Source organism: Cynocephalus volans, chromosome 9, assembly GCF_027409185.1.
Source record: "Cynocephalus volans isolate mCynVol1 chromosome 9, mCynVol1.pri, whole genome shotgun sequence".
Lineage (NCBI taxonomy): Eukaryota > Metazoa > Chordata > Mammalia > Dermoptera > Cynocephalidae > Cynocephalus > Cynocephalus volans.
In genome coordinates, this window is record NC_084468.1 from 105,758,589 (window position 1) to 105,777,485 (window position 18,897).

Here is an 18,897-nt window from a genome sequence, read left to right on the forward strand (position 1 = left end):
CAATGGGATACTATTCAGCCATGAGAAAGAATAAAATCCTGTCACTGTCGCAACATGGATGAGCCTGGGGGACAGACATTATGTTAAATAAAATAAGTCAGGCACAGAAAGATAAATACTACATATTCTCACTCATGTGTGGAAGCTAAAAATGAAAATGAGTTGAACTTTTAGAAGTAGAGAGGAGAATTATGGTTACTAGAGGCTGGAACGGTAATAGGGAGAGGTAGGTTAATGGACACAAAATTACAGCAAGATAGGAAAAATAAGTTCTGGTGGTGTACAATTGTGCTAGGCATCTATAATTAACAATAATTTATTGTATGTTCTCAAATGGCTAGAAGAGAGGAAATCAAATGTTCTCATCACAAAGAAATGGTAAAGTTTTATGATGATGAATATGCTAATTACCCTGATATGATCATCACATACTGTATACATGTGTTCAAATATAACTGCACCCCACAAATATGTACAAATAATGTTTAAAAATTAATTTAAAAATAAATAAACTTATCAATGAATAAATTTTATTTAATAAATAAAAATAAATTCCCTTACGAAAAAAAAGAAATGGGTAGAAAAAATTTTCCCACTGTATTTTGCTCAATAGTCTCCCACAAAATAAGTAAAGAACTAGATCACATCAGAGAAAGAGAGAAACCTAATCAGAACAAGGCAACTGAGCACAAAAGGGGAAAGAATAGGAGATGGCAACTGGCTTCCAGAAAACGTAAAATCTCAAAAAATAAAAGCAAGATCAGAATCTGTCAGTATTCTACTAGTTATCTTCCTCTTTAACCTTTCTCCTCTTCTACATCAACACTATCTTCATCTTCTTCCCCTTTATCCTCCTTCTCTTCATCACAATAAGTCGTAAGTCATCTTCATCATCATTATGAACATCAGCTTCTTCTCCTTCCCCTTCTCCATCTACCATATGATGAGGCAACATAATAGATTTGGCCAAAGAGCATCTTTCATGAGCTCTCCTAACTCACCTGTACCTGCACAAGGTCATTGGTAAACCAGGTGAAGAAGGTCTGAAATTTTTCATGCCACCTCTTCGACACCTTTTGTGTGTCATGATCATTTCATCAAATACTTCCCAGATTCCCATTTGATTTCAGTCAGTGTTTTAGTCCGTTTTGTGTTGCTATAACAGAATTACCTGAGACTGGGTAATTTATAAGGAAAAGAGGTTTATTTGGCTCATGATTCTGGGACAGATGCATCTGGCATGGGCCTCAGGCTGCTTCTGCTCATGGTGGAAAAGCGGCAGGCAGCTGGAGGATACAAGCAGATCACATGGCGAGAGGAAGCAAGAGAGAGAGAGAAAGTGCCAGGGTCTTTTTAAGCAACGAGCTCTCGCAGGAACGAATCGAGCGAGAACTCACTCATTAATTCCCCCTCCCCCAGGGAGAGCACTAATCCATTCATGAGGGATCTGCCCCCATAACTCAATCAGTTTCCAACACTGCCACATTGGGTATCAAATTTCACGTGAGTTTTGGAGGGGACAACACATCCAAACTCCATCAGTCAGCATTGAAAATGGGTCACCACTATAACTGAGATAAAATTAACTGGAGAAGACTTTATCTTAAAATAAGATTTTTCAGTGAAATAAAACTCTATTCTATAACAGAATTTAATACCTTCAAATTATTACTTACATTCTGAAAAGACAGTACAACATTTCTTCATTCTCGTCCCCAAACAGGGCAGCTATTTACAGAGAGCTGACAAACATTACCCCTGATATAAATTGTGTCCCCCAAGTTCTATGTATTAGTTGCTAGATCCCCACCATGACTGTTAAGAGGGTGGGAAATCCTATTGTGGTAATTGCTACGCAGAGCCTTGGAGAGATGATTAGCACCATGCCCTAGTGAATGGATTAATAATGGTGGTCAGGGGTGTGGTTCTGAGGACTTCAGAAGGAGAACACATGAGAGTGTCTCTCTCTCTCTGCCCTACCATTTTCTGCCATGTGATACCCCTGGATCACTGTTGCCACCACTTCACCAAATGTGTTCCCTGGACTTTGGACTTCCAAGCCTCTGAAACCGTAAGCAATAAATTTTGTTTTCTTACAAATTCCAGGTATTCTGTTGCTATAAGCAACAGAAATGGACTAATACAACCCAAAAATTTGGGATTCAAGAGATAAACTATAATCTCTTTGAAGAGTTTGCAGAGTTTGTTGCATTTTTATTCTACTTTGGAAATTTCCTCACTGGCTTGTATGTAAAGTCTGTCTATTTCAATTTATACAAATCCAATTCGTTTCTTTTTGCTTCTTATTGTTCATTTCCTCCCTTCAATGAATCCAGTGAATCCAGAGTAGCAAAGTTTTCCTTTGGCTGAGATTTGGAAGTGGTCTCAGTTTCTTCATTTGAAAAATGAGTGAAGAATTATGTTTAAGGCCAATGCTGTGAAACAAATTCAAAGAACCAGCCTCACAGAGAAATGGTCATATTTAAAGAGATTCATAGAACTATTTCTTTACTTTTTAAATGATATTTTTACTGGGTATAGAATTCTGGATTGACAGCTACGTTGTTTTCTTTCAGGACCTTAAAGACAAAGACCTTCAGTTGTCTACTATCTTTTACCTTTTCTGTTAATAGTCAGCTATCAATATTACTGTTGCTTATCTCCCTTTTTTTCTGGCTGCTTTTAAGGTGTCTTGGTTTTCAAAGTTTTACTAACATATATCTAGATGTGGTTTTCTTTATTGATGCTACTTGAGGCTCTGGAAAGTTCTCAGCCATTGTCTCATCTAATTTGCTTCTGCCCTCCTTTTCACCCTCCTTTGCTAACACTACAGATATGTTGGATTTTTTCACTGTCTCACAAATCTATTTTCAGTCTCTGTGCTTCACTTTAAATATTTTCTATTGACTTCTTTTCTTCTTCCTTAATCCTGTCTTTTGCTGTGTTATATCTACTGTCTAATTCAAACTGAGTTCTCAATTCCAGTTATATTTTTCAGTCCTAGAATATCCATTTGTCATTTATAGACATCAATTTTTTTAGTAAAATTCTCCATCTTTTTATCTGTTTGTCTCATCTTTTCTGATTGCTAGAATATATCAATCATGTTTATTTTAAAGTCCTTATCTGCCAACTTCAACTACTATTTGAATCATCCTTAAGTCAGTTTCCATTGTCTAGCTTTCCTCTTGGTTTTAGTCATATGCTCCTATCTCTTACTATCTAGTCACTTTTTTTTTTTTAAATTTTTTAAATTTTTTTGTGACCGGTAAGGGGATCGCAACCCTTGGCTTGGTGTCGCCCGCACTGCGCTCAGCCAGTGAGCACACCGGCCATCCCTATATAGGATCTGAACCCGCGGCCTTGGCGCTCCTAGCTCCCAGCACCGCACTCTCCCGAGTGAGCCACGGGGTCGGCCCTCTAGTCACCTTTTTTAAATGCTGAACATTGTACATGAAAAAAAATTTTAGAGGATTCAGTTATTGTATTTCTCCACAGTAGGATCACCCTGTCCTCTGTCAGGGACAGTAGAAACTGTTTACCTTAAACCAATCAGGAAGTGAGTTGATCAAGGCTGGGCTACAGTCGCTGCAGGGATCAGTCTGCCTCAGCAGACCCTATTCCTACCCACAGCACTAAGGTGCTTCCACTTCGAAGTGTGATATGCATGGAGAGCCCCTCCTCAGCCAGATGAGAGCACAGAACACTGCTCTTCACAAGTGTATGGCTTAACTTCGTAGCATTCTGCCATGTAGTTTCGTTAACTCTGTAAATGTTTTTTGAGGAGGAGCCAGCAATGTTTTAGAGTCCGTCTGGGTCTCCAATGTTGTCGCACCAACCCCACAAGACTTCACAAAGCTCTACCTGTTTCTCTGTCCTCAAACAGTAACCCTCTATACAAGCTCAACTCAGATTTTCAGCCCCTTGCCCATAATCAGCAAAAGTCCAACCACTTCCCCAAGAGAAATGAGGCTGCAGATGATCAATTTGCCTCTCCAAAGTTTTCTCCTCCCTGCAGCCTTCGTCACTCTAGTATTCCTTGCTTTAACAGCTCTTTGATGCCTTAAACAAATTATTTTTATATCTAATCTGTCCATTGTAGTTGTCCTCAGCAGAAATATTGATGTGTTCAAGTTATCAGACAGAAGTTTTCTCACCCTTTTTTATTTTCTCTACATCCCGTATCACTACCTATCATTATATTTCTTCTTAAGGGTGTGCATGCCTATCTTTCCCAACTGACACATAAGCCCCAGGAGAACAAGGGCTGCATCCTCAGGGCACAGTCAGACTGAAGACCGCCTGACTCCGATATCCTTCCTCTTCCTATCATGCTTCACTCACCATGCCTATTTTTGTTTTGTGAAGAATTCCGAACAGGCTCATCATTTTTTCAGTTATGAGAAAAGAGAAAAACATAATTCTACATGTATGCGTTCTCATTAAGGAACCCGTATTCCCCCTTTTCATATTCCTGGCTTCCTCCCCCATGAGAAAAATAAATTAGAATACCTATACTTGGGTTTCTCTCCTTCATGATTCTTTCTCTTCAGCTAATTATTCAGTCATTGGGTTTGATACTTACTTGCGCTTATTATACCTTAGGAGGAAAAAAAAAAGCGTTCCAGCCAGGATCTCCTCCATGCCAAACCCCCTGCCATGTAGTAAGCAGACTATCATCAGACTCTGGATATGCCTTCTACAGCAGGCTGGAGACCTGTGTCTCTCCTACATTCTGTTATCTTCCAATCCAATTATGCTGTGAACTGAGTTTATGAGTCAGGCCACAATTCTCCATGCAGATGATGGGCAAACATATTCAGAATCTACTTTGCAGACCCAACTCTTGCTACAGAGGGTACAAAGGTCGAGATTTATGAGGCAGAGTAAGAATTCCCCACTCTAGCCTGGGGTCCCAGTTACATTCTCCATTCTAGCTTTTCTGAAGCCACGTACTTAGAGAGTTACTGCATGCAGTAAGGATACTGGAAAAACAAACTCAGTTTCTCCTACTTTACTCTCAAAACACAATCAACATAGAATACTTAATGACCAAATGTGTGTGGGGTTTTCCTCAACACACAGCAAATAACAATTCTTTGGCAGATTATCCAGGGACACCAGCTGGGTATCCTGGAATTCAATTCAATTCTGACACCTGGAGACAGCATTATATCCCACTGGTCGAGGACTCAGTCCCACAAGACCATCCCCCACTTCAGATGCCAGTGGAAAGTCCAGGTCTCTGGAAATTCTCACCAGCCAACTGTAAGTTAGGGTTCCCAAGATGCTCTCCCCACCCACAGGGTTTGATTTGAGTGGCTTATAGAACTCAGGGAAACATTTTACTTACTTTTACCAGTTTATCAATAAAGGATATTACAAAGGATGCAAGTGAGCAGCCAGATAGAAGAGACGCATAGGGCAAGATATGGGCGAAAAGGCGTGGAACTTCCATGTGCTCTCAGGACATGCCACCTTCCAGGAGCCTCCATGTGTTCAGCTATCCAGAAGCCCTTAGAACTCAGTCCTTTTGGAGTTTTATGGAAGCTTATTACTAAGCATTGATTAAATCACTGGCCACTGGTTTATCAACTAAACCTTCAGTGCAGGGAGGTGTGGCTGGTGGGGTGGGGGGGACCACTAAAAGTTCCAATCTAACCATCTTTTTTTTTTCTTTTTTTAAATTTTATTTTGTCGGACCGACCCGTGGCGCACTCGGGAGAGTGCGGCGCTGGGAGCACGGCGGCGCTGGGAGCGCGGTGACGCTCCCGCCCCGGGTTCGGATCCTATATAGGACTGGCCGGTGCGCTCCCTGGCTGAGCGCCCTGCGGGCGACACCACACCAAGGGTTGCGATCCCCTTACCGGTCACATAAAGGACAAAAAAAAATTTTTTATTTTGTCAGTATACATTGTGGTTGATTATTGTTGCCCCTTACCAAAACCTCCGTCCCTCCTCCCTGTCCTCCCTCCCCCCCAACAATGTCCTTTCTGTTTGCTTGTCCTATCAACTTCAAGTAATTGTAGTTGTTATATCTTCTTCCCCCCGCCCCCCGGTTTGTGTGTGTGTGTGTGTGTGTGTGTGTGAATTTATATATTAATTTTTAGCTCCCACCAATAAGTGAGAACATGTGGTATTTCTCTTTCTGTGCCTGACTCGTTTCACTTAATATAATTCTCTAAAGGTCCATCCATGTTGTTGCAAATGGCAGTATTTCATTCATTTTTATAGCTCAGTAGTATTCAACTGTGTAGATGTACCACATTTTCCATATCCACTCATCCGATGATGGACATTTGGGCTGGTTCCAACTCTTGGCTATTGTAAAGAGTGTTGCGATGAACATTGGGGAACAGGTATACCTTCGACTTGATGATTTCCATTCCTCTGGGTATATTCCCAGCAGTGGGATAGCTGGGTCATATGGTAGATCTATCTGCAATTCTTTGAGGACCCTCCATACCATTTTCCATAGAGCCTGCACCATTTTGCAGTCCCATCAACAATGTATGAGAGTTCCTTTCTCTCCGCAACCTTGCCAGCATTTATCGTTCAGAGTCTTTTGGATTTTAGCCATCCTAACTGGGGTTAGATGGTATCTCAGTGTGGTTTTGATTTGGATTTCCCGGATGCTGAGAGATGTTGAGCATTTTTTCATATGTCTGTTGGCCATTTGTATATCTTCCTTAGAGAAATGCCTACTTAGCTCTTTTGCCCATTTTTTAATTGGGTTGCTTGTTTTCTTCTTGTAAAGTTGTTTGAGTTCCTTATATATTCTGGATATTAATCCTTTGTCAGATGTATATTTTGCAAATATTTTCTTCTACTCTGTTGGTTGTCTTTTAACTCTGTTAATTGTTTCTTTTGCTGTGAAGAAGCTTTTTAGTTTGATATAATCCCATTTGTTTATTTTTCCTTTAGTTGCCCGTGCTTTTGGGGTCGTATTCATGAAGTCTGTGTCCAGACCTATTTCCTGAAGTGTTTCTCCTATGTTTTCTTAAAGAAGTTTTATTGTTTCAGGGTGTATATTTAAATCCTTAATCCATTTTGAGTTGATTTTAGTATACGGCGAGAGGTATGGGTCTAGTTTCATTCTCCTGCATATGGATATCTAGTTATCCCAGCACCATTTGCTGAAGAGGCAGTCCCTTCCCCAGTGAATAGGCTTGGTGCCTTTGTCAAAGATCAGATGGCAGTAAGTGTGTGGGTTGATTTCTGGATTCTCTATTCTATTCCATTGGTCAGTGTGTCTGTTTTTATGCCAGTACCACACTGTTTTGGTTATTATAGCTTTGTAGTATAGCTTAAAGTCAGGTAGTGTTATGCCTCCAGCTTTATTTTTTTTGCTGAGCATTGCTTTGGCTATTCGTGGTCTTTTATTGTTCCATATAAATGTCTGAATAGTTTTTTCCATTTCTGAGAAAAATGTCTTTGGAATTTTGATGGGGATTGCATTGAATTTGTATATCACTTTGGGTAGTATGGACATTTTCACTATGTTGATTCTTCCAATCCAAGAGCATGGAATATCTTTCCATCTTCTTGTATCCTCTCTAATTTCTCTCAGCAGTGGTTTGTAGTTCTCATTATAGAGATTTTTCACCTCCTTGGTTAACTCAATTCCTAAGTATTTTATTTTTTTGGTGGCTATTGTAAATGGGCAGGCTTTCTTGATTTCTCCTTCTGCATGTTCACTATTGGAGAAAAGAAATGCTACTGATTTCTGTGTGTTGATTTTGTATCCTGCTACTGTGCTGAAATCATTTATCAATTCCAACAGTTTTTTTGTAGAGGTTTTAGGCTGTTCGATATATAGGATCATGTCATCTGCAAACAGGGACAGTTTGACTTCATCTTTTCCAATCTGGATGCCCTTTATTTCCTTCTCTTCTCTGATTGCTCTGGCTAGTACTTCCAACACTATGTTGAATAGGGGTGGTGAGAGTGGGCATCCTTGTCTAGTTCCTGTTCTTAAAGGAAAAGCTTTCCGCTTTTCCCCATTCAGGATGATATTGGCAGTGGGTTTGTCATATATGGCTTTAATTATCTTGAGATACTTTCCCTCTATACCCAACGGTCTTTGTCATGAATGAGTGCTGAATTTTATCAAATGCTTTTACAGCATCTATAGAGATGATCATATGGTCCTTGTGTTTGACTTTATTAATATGGTGTATCACATTTATTGATTTGCATATGTTGAACCAACCTTGCATCCCTGGGATGAATCCCACTTGATTGTGGTGAATAATTTTACATATGTGTTGCTGTATTCTGTTTGCTAGTATTTTAGTGAGGATTTTTGCATCTATATTCATCAAGGATATCGGCCTGTAGTTTTCTTTTTTGGTTGTATCTTTACCTGGTTTTGGTATCAGGATGATGTTCGCTTCATAGAATGAGTGTGGGAGATTTGCGTCCGTTTCAATCTTTTGGAATAGTTTGTAAAGAATCGGTGTCAATTCCTCTTTGAATGTTTGGTAAAATTCTGCTGTGAATCCATCTGGTCCTGGGCTTCTCTTTGTTGGGAGCCTTCTGATAACAGCTTCAATCTCCTTTATGGTTATTGGTCTGTTCAAATTTTCTATGTCTTCATGGTTCAATTTTGGGAGCTTGTGTGTGTCCAGAAATTTATCCATTTCCTCCAGATTTTCAAATTTGTTGGCATATAGTTGTTTATAGTAGTCTCGAATGATTCCTTGTATTTCAGATGAATCAGTTGTAATATCGCCTTTTTCATTTCTAATTTTTGTTATTTGAGTCTTCTCTCTTCTTTTTTTTGTTAGCCATGCTAATGGTTTGTCAATTTAATTTATCTTTTCAAAAAACCAACTTTTTGATTCATTGATCTTTTGTATTGTTTTTGGGGTTCAATTTCATTCAGTTCTGCTCTGATCTTAATGATTTCTTTCCGTCTGCTAACTTTAGGTTTGGATTGTTCTTGTTTTTCTAGTTCTTTAAGGTGAAGTGTTAGGTTGTTCACTTGCTATCTTTCCATTCTTCTGAAGTGAGCGTTTAATGCGATAAATTTTCCCCTCAATACTGCTTTTGCAGTATCCCACAGGTTTTGGTATGATGTATCATTGTTTTCATTAGTTTCAATAAATTTTTTGATTTCCTGCTTGATTTCTTCTTGGACCCATATGTCATTAAGTAGAATGCTGTTTAATTTCCATGTGTTTGTATAGTTTCCAGAGTTTTGTATGTTATTAATTTCTAGTTTTAATCCATTGTGGTGTGAGAAAATACATGGGATAATTCCATTCTTTTTTTAATTTATTGAGACTTGATTTGTGACCTAATATGTGATCTATCCTGGAGAATGATCCATGTACTGATGAGAAGAATGAATATTCTGAGGTTGTTGGATGGAATGTTCCGTAGATATCTGCCAATTCCAATTGGTCTAGAGTATTGTTTAGATCTTGTGTTTCTCTACTGATTCTTTGCCTAGATAATCTGTCTAATATTGACAGTGGGGTGTTCAGGTCCCCTGCTATTATGGTATTAGTGTCTATTTCCTTCTTTAGGTCTAACAGAGTTTGTTTTATAAATCTGGCTGCTCCAACATTGGGTGCGTACATATTTATGATTGTTAGGTCTTCTTGATGGATCAGTCCTTTTATCATTAAGTAGTGTCCCTCATTGTCTCTTTTTATGGTTTTTAGTTTAAAGTCTATTTTGTCAGATATAAGAATAGCCACTCCAGCTCGTTTTTCTTTTCTGTTTGCATGGTAAATCTTTTTCCATCCTTTCACTCTTAGTCTGTGTGAATCTTTATGGGTGAGGTGTGTCTCCTGTAGGAAGCATATAGTTGGGTCCTGTTTTTTGATCCAGTCAGCCAGTCTGTGTCTTTTGATTGGGGAATTTAAGCCTTTTACATTAAGGGATGTTATTGAAAGGTGTTGATTTATTCCTAGCAATTTATTGGTTGTTTGGTTGTCTTAGGTGTCTTTTGTTCCTTGCTTTCTGATTTACTGTTTGGTTTCTGTGTTTGTTGGTTCCTTAGTTTGTAGATAGCGTTTTTGTTTGCTTGTTTTCTCTTCATTTTTATTATACTAGTGGGTTTTGATTTTTCTTGGGTTTTTATGGCAGTGGTAGTTATTTTTCAGGAACCAAACCCAGTACTCCCTTGAGGATTTCTTGTAAGGGTGGTTGTGTGGTATTGAGCTCCCCTAGTTTTTGTTTGTCTGAGAAATAGACAATTTGCCCTTCATTTTGGAAGGACAGCCTTGCAGGGTAGAGTATTCTTGGTTGGCAATCTTTGTCTTTTAGTATTTTGAATATATCATCCCATCCCTTTCTAGCTTTTAGGGTTTGTGATGAAAAGTCTGATATTAGCCTGATTGGGGCTCCCTTATAGGTGATTTGACGCTTCTCTCTTGCAGCTTTTAAAATTCTCTCTTTGTCTCTGAGTTTTGCCAATTTGACTATGACATGTCTTGGAGAAGGCCTTTGTGGGTTGAATACGTTTGGAGATCACTGAGCTTCCTCGATCTGAAGATCTGTGATTTTTCCTATACCTGGGAAGTTTTCTGCCACTAGTTTGCTGATTATGTTTTCAATGCAATCTCCATTTTCCTCCCCTTCTGGAATACCCATGACTCGGATATTTGAGTGCTTAAGGTTGTCTGATATCTCTCTCAGATTTTCTTCAATGTCTTTGATTCTTTTTTCTTTTCTTTTTTTTTTTTTTTTTTTTGTCTGCTTGTGTTATTTCAACGAGCCCATCTTCAAGTTCAGAGGTTCTCTCTTCAACTTCGACAAGCTTGCTGGTTAAACTCTCCGTTGTGTTTATTTCGCTGAATAACTTCTTCAGTTCGGCAAGTTCTGCTACATTTTTTTTTTTCAGGACCTTGATTTCCTTGTACATTTCCTCTTTCAGGTCCTGTATACTTTTCCTCATTTCATCATGATGTCTAGCTGAGTTTTCTTGTATCTCATTCAGTTTCCTTAGAATTATCACTCAAAATTCCTTGTCAGTCATTTCAAGGGCTTCCTGTTCTATAGGATCTAGAGTTGGAGATTTATTAACTTTTGGTGGTGTACTTTCTTGATTTTTTGTATTTCTGGTATCTTTTTTTTTTGATGTTTATTCATTGTGGCAGGAGGTTTCACAGTCCACCAGTTTGAGACTATTGACTAACTAAGATGTTGCTGTGGTTGCCAATTTGGTATGGCTACCTCCATGTTCAGTTGGCCTCTAGTGCCTTGTGTGTGTGGTTGCCTTGGGTCTTGGGCCTCTCCGGGGAGCCACCTCTCTGGTCAGCTTGGACTCTGCTGAGCTGCTGGATCATGAGGCGCTACCGCAGGGTGTGTGTTCTCTGCTGAGCTTCCACTTCCCATGTAGGACTTCTCCCTGCTTCGTGCGCTCTGGCCCGGGTTGCTGGATCACGCAGTGGCGGCCCCAAAGGGTGTGTCGTTTCTGTCGAGTCTCCACCTCCCTAGCCAGACGTCTCCCCACTCTGTGCGCACTAGGCTGGGCTGCTGGATCTTGCAGTGGTGGCCCCACAGGGTGTGTGTTTTCTGCCGAGTCTCCACCTCTCTAGCCGGACGTCTCCCTGCTCTGTGCGCACTGGGCTGGGCTGGGACATGTCTTCTGCAACCCTCATCTATCAGCCGGGCCTTCAAGACCCTGCTTGGCACCGCCTCGCCCAGGAAGTCTACCAGGTTTCTGCTAGGCGCAGATGACTGGTCGCTCTGTGTGCCTTTGTAGCACTTTGTAGATCTTTCTCAGGACTTATCACCTTCCTCCTGGTATCACGGTTATTTGTGTGTTTGTCTTATCTCCCACACCAGAGCATGAGATCCTCGGGGGAGGAGCCCACAGCCCATGGTTCACCTTTGAATCCCCCCAGCGCGGACCAACTCAGGTGCCCGCCCACAGTCAGCTTTCCGGCAGGTTCAAGCGAACTTGGGAACGCTCCGACCACACTATTCCTAACCAGAAATCTGTTAGGCGTTTTTCCGAACTGGTGGCCGCAGAGATGGTATCTGCCTCCTGGTAACAGGAAGTTTACCAGGGGCCAGAGCCCAGGGTGCCATGGAGTGACAATTGGCCCAGCCCGTACTTCCTTGCCCTCCCGACACTGGCCGGGGACGCCCCACGCCACCAGCCCCACCAGAGAACCGCAGAGGGAGTGGGAGGGGAGGCTGGCCCACAGGCCCCGGGAAGCCCCACGCCGGGACAAATAAGTGGGAAGGCTCAGTGAGAAGCCGAGCCGGGCGAGAAGGACAGGCCTGGCTGAGCCGGGCCGGAGCCGCCGCCACCTGAGAAAATGGAGGCAGCCCCAGGGCCGGTAAGTGGCCCGGTGGGGCAGGTGGAAGCCGGGCGGGCGTCTGCCCCCCGAGCAGGGCTGGGCGGGGGGTCACTCACAGGGCTGGGCCGGGCAGGGCGGCTCCCTCTCTGCCTCCGCATCGTCGCCGTCCCCGTCCTCGGCCGCCAATGCCACCTCGGGCTGCTCACTCGGTCCCATGGCATGGCTCGGGTGCTCCCAGCAATCTTCTTTTATGCCGGCCTGAAACCTCGAATCCTGAATAGGGCAGCTGGCCGCTGCAGCTAAGAAACAGTTCTTTTCCTGCTCCACACTTCAAAGCTGTTGCCTGTAAACAAGGCAGCCTCTCATGCCAAGGGCAAAGTGGCGGTCAGCCCCCACGACCGGCCACCAGCAGCGGTCCTCCCTTAAGAGACGGCAAGAGGAAGGTCCACGATGGTGGAGATGAAGGTGGTTTTGAAAGCGTCCTCTGAAAAGTGGAACAGGAGGCAGGTCTTGCCCATCCCCGAGTCACCGATCAGCAGCAGCTTGAACAGATAATCGTACGTCTTCACCATCTTCTCGCTCCAGCCCACAGTTATATTTTAATATTCAAGTACTTCAGTAAATGATAAGTGAGTGCGAGGCATTGTCACTTGTGTCCAGCTGCGATGATCCCGAGATGAGTTATGGAGAAGGAAGAGGTGGTATAATGGAAATATGGTATCCTTGAATTCTTCACTAGTCATCAGGCAATGCAAATTGAAATCATAGTGAGATACCTCTACACACCCATCTGAGTTGCTGAAGTTAAAAGGAGCAAGTTGACCTCTTGTGGTGGAGATGTAAAATAGTGCAGCCACTTTGATATCAGCTTGCCAGTTTCAGTTTCTGAGGCTGGGAAATCCAAAGTCCATTTGGTGGTGGTGACAGTGACCCAGGGATCTCACATTGCAAGATGGTGGAAGCAGAGAGAGCAGAGAGCCCAATCTAACCCTCTAATCATAGGTTGGTTCCCTTGGCAACCAGCCCTCATCCTGAGGTTATCATTAACCAGTCATCTCATTAACACATAAAATACACTCTTATTACTCCAGATATTCCAAGGATTTTAGGAGCTATATGTCAGGAAAAGGGAACAAAGACCAAATATATATATTTCACAATATCACACATGCTCATTAATGAAGTAGATATTTTAGTCTTCGTCTGGCTTATCTTTTCTTCATTTGTTCAAATTAATAACCAACAAGAGAAAGTAATTATTAATTAGGAACTATCACCAGTGTGTAAGTGAATGGGAGAGTAGGGATTGGTAAGGAAGTTTCCAAAAAAAAAATTTATATATTTTAACTGACACAAAGATGTTTTAAAGGCCCATCTATCTAGCAGACTATAATGACTAATTGCCCTCGTTAATTCCACTGGCCTTAGATGTAAAAAATAAAATTTTCCTCAACAATCCTCCAGAAGAAAGATCTAGGAAAATAAGCAAATGCAAAGGTTTTTAAATGCCATTATTAAGTCAGGATCATGTATGTAAAGCAGATTGCTCTCACAGTACTTTGTATATCCTCAACTGTGTTACATCTGGAACCCTTGCAAGACCACAGGCTGTCTGAAAAAACCAACTTTTAGCTCTATATGTTTTGGGTTTTTTCCTAGTGTTCCTTGCATTGAGATAAATACTTTTTCAGTATAAATTATAGATATAATAGCAAGAAATCAATCTGTATCAAAGTAAAAGAGATCTTTTTCCCTATAAAAATGCAATCCAGAATTTGAATATTTCACTTGATTCTTTAGTTTTTATCTGGTTCTCTGGGATACTGTAGGTAAATTCTTAACTGGCTACACAGTAAGAGCTTTTTATCCACAGAAGGACCAATCAGTACTACAGAACTGTGACATGGCATACAGCCCCACCTGCATCAGGTCACACTATTGACAGCCAACTGCATCAGCTGAACTATTCAAAGACTAAGAGGCAAACATAAACACAGCAAAAGAGGGAAAGAGAATAAAGGGCATAAGGCTGAGACCTTTGTGATCTCAGAGGAGATGCAAAATTCAGGAATGAATGGCTCCACTGGAAACATCAGGACACTACCAAGTTTTGAGACCTTACCAGGCCAGTTTCCACACAAAACCTCTTGCAGGCAATGCCAGAGGGTCACTTTGGAAAAGGAAAGGAAGACCCACCACCAATAGAGCAGAGCTGTTTGGAGGATTCAAGCAAACACTGGATTCACCAGTGACCACTTTAGAATACCTGAATAATGTTCACAGCAAGTGACAAGGAAAATGTACAAACTGTGTTGCATTCTACAGATGCCAAAACTTAGTATGTGCTGGAGCATAGAGCCAGTGCCTGGAGAGGAGATATTTGAAATATCTAAGAAAATATTATAGAAAGGGACTATCCTGGAGATTTAAAAGCAAAGGATTATTGAGAGTTTTAGCAACAGCACATGAATGGATTTAGTCTAACAGAGTCTGAATGAGTTGAAAGTGGAAGGAAATGTATCTCAAGCTCCAAACCACCTGGCAAAAAGGAGGCAAAAAGACTTCTAACTAAGAGAAGAGAATACAATACAGATAACTGGGCACACTCCACCAAATTGTCAATGGGAAGGAAGCCTTTACAGTCAAGCACTGGTTCCAAACTTCAAACTGAGGCAGAATTATGCTAACGAACTTAATTTTAAAAGAAAAGTAAAATTCTGAGGTTATCAAGAAGGATCTCTTGAGACACCAAGCTCAAATTCCGGTGGCCAACACAGAAAAAGACTGAGTACTAGTGAATGCTCTCTGAAGCAGTGGGTGTCAGTAAGTTCTAAGTCGTGTGTTTGGAGGGAGAGGGGGAGGTTGCAGCAAACGATGTCAGTGCTCCCTACTGATCCTAAGACTCCTTTATACACTGTCCCAAGCTAACGAGGGTTCACACATACCAGTGGCCACCCAGAGGCTCCTGGCCATGTCCACTAGAACCGTTGGCACCACAAGCAAAGTGCAGGTATAAATTGAGAAAGAGCTATGCCACATGCTCTCTCACATGACATCATTTTCCAGACACTATCACCAGTATCTGGCTCATGTTCCATAACCACAACATAGATAGCTATTGAGAAGTACTACTCATCTGAGAGCAGCATAGTGGTTAGCAATGTAGCTATGAAGCATATTAGAAATGACTTAAAATAACCAGTCCCAATTTACCCACTGGAGGAGGGAAGGCTCATTTATCTCCTTTTGAAAAGAATCAAAGGGTTTCATGAGAGGAACCAATAGTAGGACCAGTTATTCTCCTTTCTCTGTGCTCCTTCTGAATCCTGGAATCTCCAAAACTAAAGTAACAAAAAGGAAATTTCAGTAGTATAACTCAAGGTTGAGAAGCAGCTCACTCATTTAACATAACAAGGAATAGGATCAAAGCTAACAAAAAGTAAACCTTTGTAGTTAAAAAGGTACAGTTTTTTTAAATGTTCTCCCACTGAGAGAGCATCTTTCCCTTCCGCTGCCCAGCAGTACAACTGGACAGAGCAGAGAATGGCTGACAATCCAAAATGAAGACCAGACTAGAGGAGAAAGAACTAGAGGGGGAAGGGAAAGTACATAAACTAAGGGGTTAAACTAAGCAAGTCCTAGGTGAAAACAGCAGGCCAGAAGGAGACAGAGACTTTTCATCAGCACCCTTTTACACCTTGTGAATTGTGGGACAAGAACAAACGTTTGTATTACTTATTCAAAACACAAACATAAAATACAAAGTAAAATAAAATAGAGAATAGCAATCATTATGTGAATATAACATTACCTGAGCATAAAAATGTATAAAATCAATAGGTCTTTGGATGGCAGAGTAAAAGGCCTGGGGATACTAGTGTGTAAAAACAAATAATGTAAGGACATTAAAGAACAACAGGAATAGATAATGCAAAACTAGATTTACTGTTGACCTGTCAACTATACAACAGTACAAAAACAGCCTTAAGTTTCCCATATTCAAGTTTTCCTCTCAAAATAAAACTTATCTATTTAACAATGCCTCATAACCAGCTGTGCAAAAAGTTAACCTGACCATCGCACTAAAATTTTCAGACAACAAACCAAATATCAAAAGCCATTAACCTGTTAAATATTGCTATTTTTACCATTTATGACTTATTGAGGTTATTTTTTTGTCAAATAAGTATCTGATTTCTGAAAACCTTCATTGTAAAAGAATTAACTGCTGAGAAAATTAAGACTTCATAGAAAAATTAGGAAAAAAAAGCCATTAAAATTTTTAGGTTCATAAAAATAAACAAAACAGCATGATAAATTAAGTCAGTATCAATAACACTTTCCACTTAAATTACAGTGAAGACTGTAATATTAGTTTCTATTTTCCATCACTTGCACTGTAGAAACCATTCAGAATCCTTTCTCAGGCACCCCCAACTCCCCATGCCCAGCAGTCTCAGCAATAGGGATGATGCTTATAAATGTAGGCTGCTTGCAGATAATACACTATGATGTTTTTATGTGTTAACTTGGCTAGGCTATACTATCCAGTCGTTTAATCAAGCACTAACCTAGCTATTCCTGTAAAGATATTTTATAGATGTAGTGGTTAACACTACAATCAGCTGACTTTAAATAAAGGAGATTACCCTTTATAACACGTGTGGCCCTCATGTAATCTGTCAAAGGCCTTAAGAGCAAGAACAGGTTTCCAGGAGAAGAAATTCTGCCTAAAGACCACAGCATCAACTCGTGTGTGAGTTTCCAGCCTGTGGGCCTGCCCTACAGATTTCAGACTTGCCACCCCCTCAATCACGAGACAATACCTTGAAATCAATCTCCTTATTTAAATATATATACAGACAGTCCCTGCCTTACAATGGTCTGACTTAAAATTCTTCAACCTTACCATATGTTTATCTGGATGTAATCCCATTAGAAGCTGGGGAGCATCTGTATATAAAATATTCTATTGATTCTGTTTCTCTGGAGACCCTGACTGATACATACACAGTCAGAAAAATGTTCTATGTGTAGTTCTTACTCTAGTATCCAACCTTTTCTGATTTTATGATCTCTCAGCCCCTCCTACACATATCTCAGCTTTTAATAATTTTTTGATAGAAATTATCAAATATAATTCTTTCCAATATTTTGTTTCAATAGTTTCTACACCTCTGCTTTCCTATTTCCATCTCTCAGGCCCTTCTTCTAATAACTAGAAAAAAACGGCAACAAATGTAATTGGCATAAACTAGGATGAAAGTTTTCATAATATACATACACTTGCATATACAGATCCCTGCATAAGGAAACTTCAGATTGCGAAAGACTGACTACAGTGTCACAGTTCACTGTTCTTTAAACATATGTTTTTAAAGGTAAAGTACATTCTAAGGTGCGATTTTTGTTAACACATGGAACTCAGAATTGTTTCTATACAATTAGAACTTCAATTGGGAAATAAAACTTAGAGGGAAAGTATAATTTCATTTACAGAAGTCAAATTCTAAATCCAGTGCATGCTCATTTTGAAATCCAAACATGCTTATACATGGAAATCTTTTTCAACTGTAAAGTTGTGAAAGAACTGTCTTGTATGATATTTCAACAGCCTAAGCTTTCTAGTTACTCAGGTTCTTTAAAATTAAAACATTTCAATACTTAAACATTCAACTGGAAGCACACTGATTAACATAGCCTTATAAATGAGTTAAACAGTATAAAGAGAAACATTTTTAATATTAAAAATAACAGTCACATCTTTACCTCCCACATCAACCTGTAATCCATATTTTCATCCAGGTCTTCAGGCATTCTCTTCTCTCCAGCGAAGGGTCCAAACTTTTCACCCTGAGTAGCAATGATTACGTGGAAAAAGTATTAGTAAAATAATCAAGTTACTAAAATAAACCATTTTTTATCTTCTGGAGTTTTCTTTTCCTCCTCCAAATCTTCATGTCCAATAATTGAAACATTTTAAAATATTAACTAATTTACCCAGCAAAATATTTACATAGTATTCAAAATCCAACTTAATCTCTTAATCTGCTTTTAGCCTAAGAGCCTAACACAGAATCAACAACACAGGAGTCAACATAAAAGGGTTAAAATTGCTTAGCGTTCAAATTCTGGCAAGGCACTGAACATCACACTTCATATGTTTCAATCCTCTTCGTAGCCTCTGGCAAGTGGTCTTAAAATGAAAAACACTGAGTTTTGCCTGACTTGAGAGACAAGCCTACCAGGCAGAAAATTATTTTCCATAAAAATCAAAAATTCATCCATATTAACAACATGAAAGAAGCAAGCTTGCCATTGTCAAAGGAAGACCATTCATAAAGATTAAACTCGCCCGCCCATCTTTCAAATAGCCAAGTGAGCACACTCTAAACCAAATTTTCTCAAAGTGTATGCACTGAAGCCCACATGCAGCAGGGAATCACCAGTGCTGCTAGTTTCAAACACAGAATCGGGGCTTTGTTAAGTGTGGGACGTGGGAATTGCATTTCCACAAATACCCAGGTGAGAACCACTGGTGTAGACCTTGAGTGTAAACCGAGAGTGGCTGGCCCCTGCAGTCTGCCCTGCAAGAGACTTTTTTCTCCCTGAGGCAACCAAAGTAGGGACTGCA

At 40.4% G+C, this 18,897-nt stretch overlaps 1 protein-coding gene across 1 annotated transcript in view; it reads right to left on the minus strand.

Moving 5' to 3' along the window:
- The window catches only part of PRDM5 (PR/SET domain 5), a 243,976-nt gene that overhangs the window by 199,618 nt on the left and 25,461 nt on the right, over positions 1–18,897 (minus strand). The window contains exon 2 of the mRNA XM_063108707.1: positions 18,033–18,116. Within this exon, the coding sequence (XP_062964777.1) occupies positions 18,033–18,116 (84 nt within the window). The remainder of the gene's footprint in view (positions 1–18,032; positions 18,117–18,897) is intronic.